This window comes from Schistocerca nitens, chromosome 11, assembly GCF_023898315.1.
Source record: "Schistocerca nitens isolate TAMUIC-IGC-003100 chromosome 11, iqSchNite1.1, whole genome shotgun sequence".
NCBI classification, from domain to species: domain Eukaryota; kingdom Metazoa; phylum Arthropoda; class Insecta; order Orthoptera; family Acrididae; genus Schistocerca; species Schistocerca nitens.
Genome location: NC_064624.1, coordinates 20,122,349 through 20,130,284, shown reverse-complemented (window position 1 = coordinate 20,130,284; position 7,936 = coordinate 20,122,349). Strand labels below are relative to the sequence as shown.

Below are 7,936 nucleotides of genomic sequence, written 5' to 3'. Positions count from 1 at the left end.
ACCTTGCTGTATTATTGCACTAATGCTATTGTACAACTGTCATGATCTACAGATGTGTTAAATGTGCAGATATCCCTGCCCATGACTTGCACCAGTTGCAAATTTGAATGTTATCACCTTTTCTTTACTTGTCGCCTGTGTAGCCATGTTTGGCAAATGGACGTCCTGTTTGCTTGCAAGTGTTATTCATCAGACTGTCATGTAGTTCGAGTTTCAACTGTGCATTTATAATAATTATTATAAGAGGCCTAACTTATTACTCTGAGCCAGTGTCATGAATTGTGAAATTGCATTGCTTTTAGAGGGTCCTAAATAATTCCGTTGCTCTAGCACAGTTGTTGCAATCCACAAATCTTTATTTATGCCCATTGGGAACAGATTACCGTATTTGGTAGCACAGTCAACTATAACAGCAGTTCTCTGCTGTAACCATACATTTACACTTCTGACTTATCGAGTTTCTCTAACAGTAGACTTTTATTTAACGTTCTTACTATGATGTATCACACCCACCATTAGCTTATCTGCTCATTTAACTTACAAACACAACAGCTTTAAACTTTTTCTGCTAATTTGCCTGAAACACCTTTTGTGACGGCACCTAACTGACAGCCTGTCCAAACTACCAAACAAATCAAAGACTCGCTTTCTGCAAACCACTGACGAATACTAGCTTTGGAAAATTGCAAGTTACCACTGACCACAGCAATGCACACTTCACTGAGTGGAGTAAGCTGGAATACCTACATACAGTGATGGCCCTGGTGTCATCTCTCTTGCAGTCACTGTAGTTGTCCTCATAATTGGTATATGGATCATATGTAATCAAGGATATTGTGAAGTATTCAGATCACCAAAACCAGTGGTGCACAGGCAGCAGCTGTTGGGTAATTTTATACTTAAGTGGATTTTGGATCCTGGCACAATTCAGTCACAACTCTCGTTTACGACTAAGCATTAGGAGAAGGGATGCTAATATGTATTAGTTTGTTTCCATTGCATAATTTTGTCATTTTTCTTATTCTGTAACATGGGAGAGTTACATTCCACTCAGTTAAGGACCAAACCAATGAGGTAGGATTTAACAATCAGTATCAATTGAGTACATGAAATAAGATTTAATAAAACAATGATAGTGCTACAGTTGTCTTAATGAGATTAGCTTATTATGGATATATAATCAGTTTGTAATGTATCCTTCAATAACTTTGTAATTTTAACTTTTATACTACAAACTGCAGAGATTATAGAAAAGTTATGAATCTTATCAAAATTATTTAGCTAAACCTCCTTTTGTATTGAAATACCCAGCCCGCCTTTGCTGCTGCACCCCTTCGATGCTGTGTTACAGTCTTTCATGATCTTCACAACTGGTAACAACAAATGGTGGCCCCAATGCTGTCATTCCTGACCACAATACTATATCACTGTCCACGGGAATCACCATTGCAGCAGCCTAGCCACTACACAGCTGATGCATCTTGACAGCCCTCATGCTGTCCCTGCTGGCTCAGAACGTGGTTGGCACATCTGTTGCCTCTGCACTACAACACCACTGTACCAGTGCATCATCTCACTTGGCTGTATATATTTCTACAATAACCAAAATCAGTCAATTCGAACTCATAATTATTGTACTATTATCTGTAACTTCTTAAATACTTTTGAGTTTTCTATTTCTGTCCACTTTTTTACTGTATTTTGGAAATTCTTTGTTTCCCATATTAGAAGCTTGCATCCCTTAGCAAGAGCCACCCGTCCAAAGGATCATTTTCAAACATTAAACTACTACTTTTGTAGTTTTGAAATAATTAGCCTGCTGCTACGGAGTGAGAGTGAAATGTGTGTGGTAGACTGACAGACTGAGTGGGAAAAACTTCATGGAATATGTTTCACTGCAGAGCTGTGACTAGGCAGGGGCTGGTTCTGTACCAGTTACCACTGTATATGCCTTGCTCACATTCATACCATTCTGACAGTGAGGATGCTGATGGGTTACACTTCCAGGAAGCATTGCTAGTGAGGAAAAATTCTAGAAACCCATCCAGCAACCAATCAGACAGCTGTTAATGGTCACACAGGGTCAAAGAGCATAGCGAGGTTCAATTTGGCTCTCTTGCAACCAGCTTTCAGTCTGATCAGATGTGCCCTTCCACCCTATTCTCCAGCACTATGCCCTCAGTTGTTAGTGACCTTACAGGTAGAGTTCTGATGTAAGCACCAGTCAGAAGTTTTAAAGCACTCTCCGTTGTTTTTTTAAACAGTATGCTTGATTGCCATGTGTTCCTGGAGCCACATCCTACAATTGACTTTTCCTTGACAATTCTTGTACAATAATTTATTCTGTAGTGATTAGCTTAGGTAATTATTTAAATAGGTGCAGTTACACTCTTTAATTTATGGGTATGTACTGTGTTTATGTAGACTCAGTTCTTTGGGTAGTTTTCCACACAACCACTGAATATGTTTATATTCTGCTTACATCTCTTGTACTAGAGAAACGCTACATAACCCATCTTTAGCTGACACCCTTAGATATTCAGTCAACATTGTGAACCCTTTTTAACATGTTACTACAAATTTTACTGTTTTTCTTAGAGATTCATAATATGTAAAGTCGCCACACTTGGTAGTATATTTTCAGATTCATCTGAATATAAGGCTATTGTCCCGAAGCCTGGTTTTTCTTTCCTTTTATTGGAAAATATTTAGTAAAATATTTAAAAATAAATAATAAAAATAAAATATTAACAAAAATATTTAATAAAAATGCATCTGGATGTCCTATCATGAGAAAGATGGAATAAATGTAATCACATCTCTACAAAGTGTAGTAAAACAGAACAGTGCCAATCACTTAATTATAACCAACCCCAGTTGTTACACATATGATGGAACATGTACTAAACCACTTTCACAAATAACAAATAGGGAATCAAAAATAAAAACAATCGTTCTAAAATTAAAAATGAAGCATAAGTACACATTTCCCAAAACGTCATGTTTATTTACACAAATTAAGAAAAATATCCAGAATGGAAACATCTTTGAATATAACACTAGACATATTTAGTACTCACATTCTCAGCTCTCCAAAGTGTTGATCTTGCATGTACCTTACACAGTATTAAATGCTTAACAAAGAATTAAGAGCTTTGGTGCATAACACTTATCTACAATATCTCTGAATTATGTACAGAGCTTTGTGAAAAAAAAACATTTCACAAAAAAAATATAGCTATTGTGCACTGGTGTAAATGGTAACCAAGCACAATGATTTTGTTAGATTACACATTTTCCCATCTGACCCATTTACATGAAGATCCATTGATGAGCAAAAATATCATGAACACTGCCTGTGAGGAGAATGAATGCCATGTTGTACACTAATGATGCAGTAAGCAGATTACATGTATAGCAGATCAGAGATTAAGAAGGAATTGTTCTACCAATTAGATAGGTTGTGAACATGTAAATCCAATGATGTAAGTGACTTTAGCAAAGGACAGGCTACAGTGGTATTGCAGTTGGGAACTAGCACCTCAAAAGTGGTGAAGCTGGTTGGCTGGACCTATGCTACTGTTGTGAACATCCAAAGAAAGTGGTTGAAAGGTGATAAATCCATAACCTTATGAAAAGATGTAACACATCTATACCTCATTACAGATCTTGGAGATCAGAGGCTTGTCTGCTCTGTAAAGCTGGAAACGTGGCAATATGAGACATATCTGATGACAGAAAATAATGCTCGAGAGGCCATACACATTTTAAAACACACAATTCAGTGTACATTTTTGAACATAGGGCTCCACAACATATGGTCTCTGTATATTTCCATACTAACCCACCAAATTTTTCAATTGCAACTGCATTGCGCAAGGGATCATTGATGCTGGAATGAAGGTCAATGCTAATGACAACTGCCAACTGTCAGGACGAGTGACATTTCTTGTTACACCAGGTGAGATGCCACATCCAGATATGCAGTCATGTAGGTGAATGGCACCAGATCGAGGGCCTGTTATGCTATGGGGCAAGTCACTTTGGCTCCTTTGGGACATCTGGTAATAAGTGAAGGCATCATACAGTTGCAGACTATGTCACCTTTATTGCAACTACATAGATTCCTTCATGCCTGATGTGCTCTGCCACAGTGAAGGCAGCTTTCAGCAGGTAACTGTCCATGTCACATGTAAAGAACGACTACCCAGTGGTCTCAGTAGCATGGTAACTAACAGTTATGTCTCAACCACACCATTTAGCTGATCTGAATGTGTGCAGTACAACTAGTGCGACATACATCCAGAAATATGAAAATGACATGTCAAGTCCATATCATGTAGAATTGTTCATGTATTCCAAAAGTGGACAAACATGCTATTAAGTAGATTGTTATATTTGTTGTTACGTTTACAAATGCAGGGTTAATATGAACAGAACATACATGTACACACTATTAATGACACACACAGCAGATCTCTTGAGAAAACATACATTAGTTAAATAATGCCATAGTCACGTTTCTCCAGTGTTGAGTTTACTAGTCTTTGTGCAGGAAGTGCCATGGATATATTTTTGATAACATTGTTTCTAAAGTGCAGTTACGAGTACTACATAATGACTATGTCTGGAATATTAAGCAGCAAGTCATCACATTTCCTTGGCCTTATACTGAATATTGCATTGTACTTATGATTACTGACGAAGGTAAGGATTTATCACAATTCACAATCTTCTTGTCTCAAGATCGATAGGAAAGAGCAGCAGTGTTAATGACAAAAACAGATTTGATTCATGTTTATGGAGTATTTAGTAATACAAGTTCTTGACATCACAATCTGTAGATATGGATTTTTATATTGTCACATTATCTTATACCACTCTATAGTACACATCATTGCACATTTTTTTCCACAATTCTACCACATTTTAATATTATTTCACAGGAAATGCAATTTATTGTCCCCTGTTACATCCATTACTTTATAGGCCTTGAGGGCACAAACCAGGAAAACCTATTTGTGTAAACCAACACTTACTTGTAGTTTCTTTCTGATGTGAATTAATGCATGTGTCTTGAGAGTACCCAATTTAGTGAAACTTTTGTCAGAGACATAACATTTGTGAAGTCACCTTCCAATGTGTTCTAATGCATGTGTCTTGAGATCGCCTGACATAGCAAATGATTTCCCACTAATCTCACATCTGTGAGGTTACTTTCTAATGTGAATTAATGCATGTGTTTTGAGAATGCTGGATACAGCAAAAGATTTCCCACAGATTTGATATTTGTAAGGTTACTCTCCAATGTGAATTAATGTTGGGCCTTGAGATTGCCTGCCCTAGCAAAAGACTTCCCACAAATATCGCATTCGTGGGATTTCTTTCCAGTGTGAATTAATGTGTGCCTCTTGAGAGCATTCAACAAAGCAAAGGATTTCCCACAAATATTACATTTGTAAGGTTTCTTCCCAGTGTTAATTAATACATATTTCTTGAGATAACTTGACAAAGCAAAACATCTCCCACAAATCTCACATTAGTGAGGTTTGTTTCCAGTGTGAATTAATTCGTGTCTCTTGAGATTGCTGGACCTAGCAAAACATCTCCCACAACTCTTACATTTGTGAGGTTTCTTCCCAGTGTGAATTAAAATGTGAGTCTTGAGATAACCTGCCCTAAAAGACTTCCCACAAATATCGCATTCATGGGATTTCTTTCCTGTGTGAATTAATGTGTGCCTCTTGAGAGCATTCAACAAAGCAAAGGATTTCCCACAAATATTACATTTGTAAGGTTTCTTCCCAGTGTGAATTAATACATGTTTCTTGAGATAACTTGACAAAGCAAAACATATCCCACAAATCTCACATTTGTGAGGTTTGTTTCCAGTGTGAATTAATTTGTGAGCCTTGAGACTCCCTGACTGGGCAAACGATTTGTCACAAATCACACATTTGCGAGGTTTCTTTCCAGTGTGACTTAATAAGTGTTTCTTGAGATAGCCTGACCTAGCAAAAGATTTGCCACAAGTCTCACATTTGTGAGGCTTCTTTCCAGTGTGAACTAATTCGTGTCTCTTGAGACTATCTGACGTACGAAAAGATTTCCCACAAATCTCACATTTATAAGGTTTCTTTCCAGTGTGAATTAATTTGTGAATCTTGAGACTATCTGAATGGGCAAACGATTTGCCACAAATCACACATTTGTGAGGTATGTTTCCAGTGTGAATTAATTCATGTCTCTTGAGACTGCTGGACCTAGCAAAACATCTCCCACAACTCTTACATTTGTGAGGTTTCTTCCCAGTGTGAATTAAAATGTGAGTCTCGAGATAACCTGCCCTAGTAAAAGAGTTCCCACAAATCTCACATTTGTGAGGTTTCTTTCCAGTGTGAATTAAGTTGTGAGTCTTGAGACTCCCTGACTGGGCAAACGATTTGTCACAAATCACACATTTGTGAGGTTTGTTTCCAGTGTGAATTAATTCATGTCTCTTTAGTTTGTTCGACCTAGCAAAACATCTCCCACAAATCTTACACTTGTGAGGTTTCTTTCCAGTGCGAATTAATTCCTCTGTCTTGAGATGACCTGACTGAGAAAACGATTCCCCACGAATCTCACATTTGTGGGGTTTCTTTCCAGTGTCAAGTAATTTCTCTCTCTTGGGATGACCTGACCTACCACACAATTTGCCACAAATACCACATTTGTCCGTGCTGTTTGCAGTAAGTAGATCACCCTGGGCCCTGACATTAACAGCTGTAGACAAAGTTCCATAGTCACTTATTTTGTCAGCATCATTTCCCATAGGTGTGTTACACATGTCATTAGAGGACTTCTTTGAAGGTTTCCAAGTTTCCTTGTATGAAGACCACACATTGTGTTCTGTAACAGAAACTTCTGACCAACTATCCAAAAGGATACTGCTTTGATGCTCATCACTATAGCCATATTTTTCATGGATGCCAGCAGTTAAGACGTGATATTTCTCACTCATTCTCAGATGTTTTTTCAAACTAAATTTACTGTCAAAAATCTCACAACACCACTTACAAACATACAAAGGTGGTTTCATGCCATCGATGTGCATAAACACATGCTTTATGAGTCTGTATTTTGAAGGAAAGCCTTGTTGGCAGAAATTACAGCTATATACATGTAATTCCTTTTCCCTCGCACTACAGTCATATTGGGTAGCAACTGAGCATTCTTTATCAACAGTCACATCTCCTGTATGCGTACCAAACTCGTGTGTTGACTTCTCCATATCTATCACAAATTCATCCTGGACCAGTTGATGGTGACACGTTTCTTCACATATGCCACACCTCCCACCAGTACTCTGAGTCAATCTGAAGAGTGAGGAGCAGAATGTTACATGTTGATATATATATATATAACAAAGAAACAATATTTGAATGTCCATAAATCCAGTACTATAGGGCACAAGTCATAAAAGTGCATAAGAAATTATATATTTACTGTTAGCGATTTAAAATTATAATATTCCACCAGAAGGAAAGAACTGATGAGGTAAAAATGGTTTAAAACGAAAATAACCAGAGGAAATTCAATAATGAATAATTTGAGACACTGTCAATTTGATTTGAAATTTTTAGATCAGAATTAAAATAATTGCATGTGTTACAATCTTTTTAAAATACATTGCTACAAGTTGATAGTCTACACAAATTTATTAAATTTATCAAAAGATGTATCACTTAAATGTTATAATTCAAAATACTTAAGTTCAAGGCATTTAAGATTTAAATCAGAGAAATAATTTTTAAATGTTCCTCTTCCATTATCTTAGCTCGTTAAGTGCCTTTTCTTTGTTTTGCAGACACTTTCACCTCTGGCAATGATATATTTATTTCACCTAGTAAACAGATTTTTTTTGTTTGATTCCCAGTGATTCAAGAACTAGTGC

At 36.9% G+C, this 7,936-nt stretch overlaps 1 protein-coding gene across 1 annotated transcript in view; it reads right to left on the bottom strand.

The window, feature by feature from the left end:
- Positions 1-2,973: 2,973 nt before the first annotated feature.
- Positions 2,974-7,936, bottom strand: part of LOC126212983 (zinc finger protein 93-like) — a 115,533-nt gene continuing 110,570 nt past the window's right edge. The window contains exons 6-7 of the mRNA XM_049940524.1: positions 5,797-7,358; positions 2,974-5,463 (exon numbers count right to left, since the gene is read on the bottom strand). Coding sequence (XP_049796481.1) covers positions 5,315-5,463; positions 5,797-7,358 — 1,711 coding nt within the window. The 3' untranslated portion in view covers positions 2,974-5,314. The remainder of the gene's footprint in view (positions 5,464-5,796; positions 7,359-7,936) is intronic.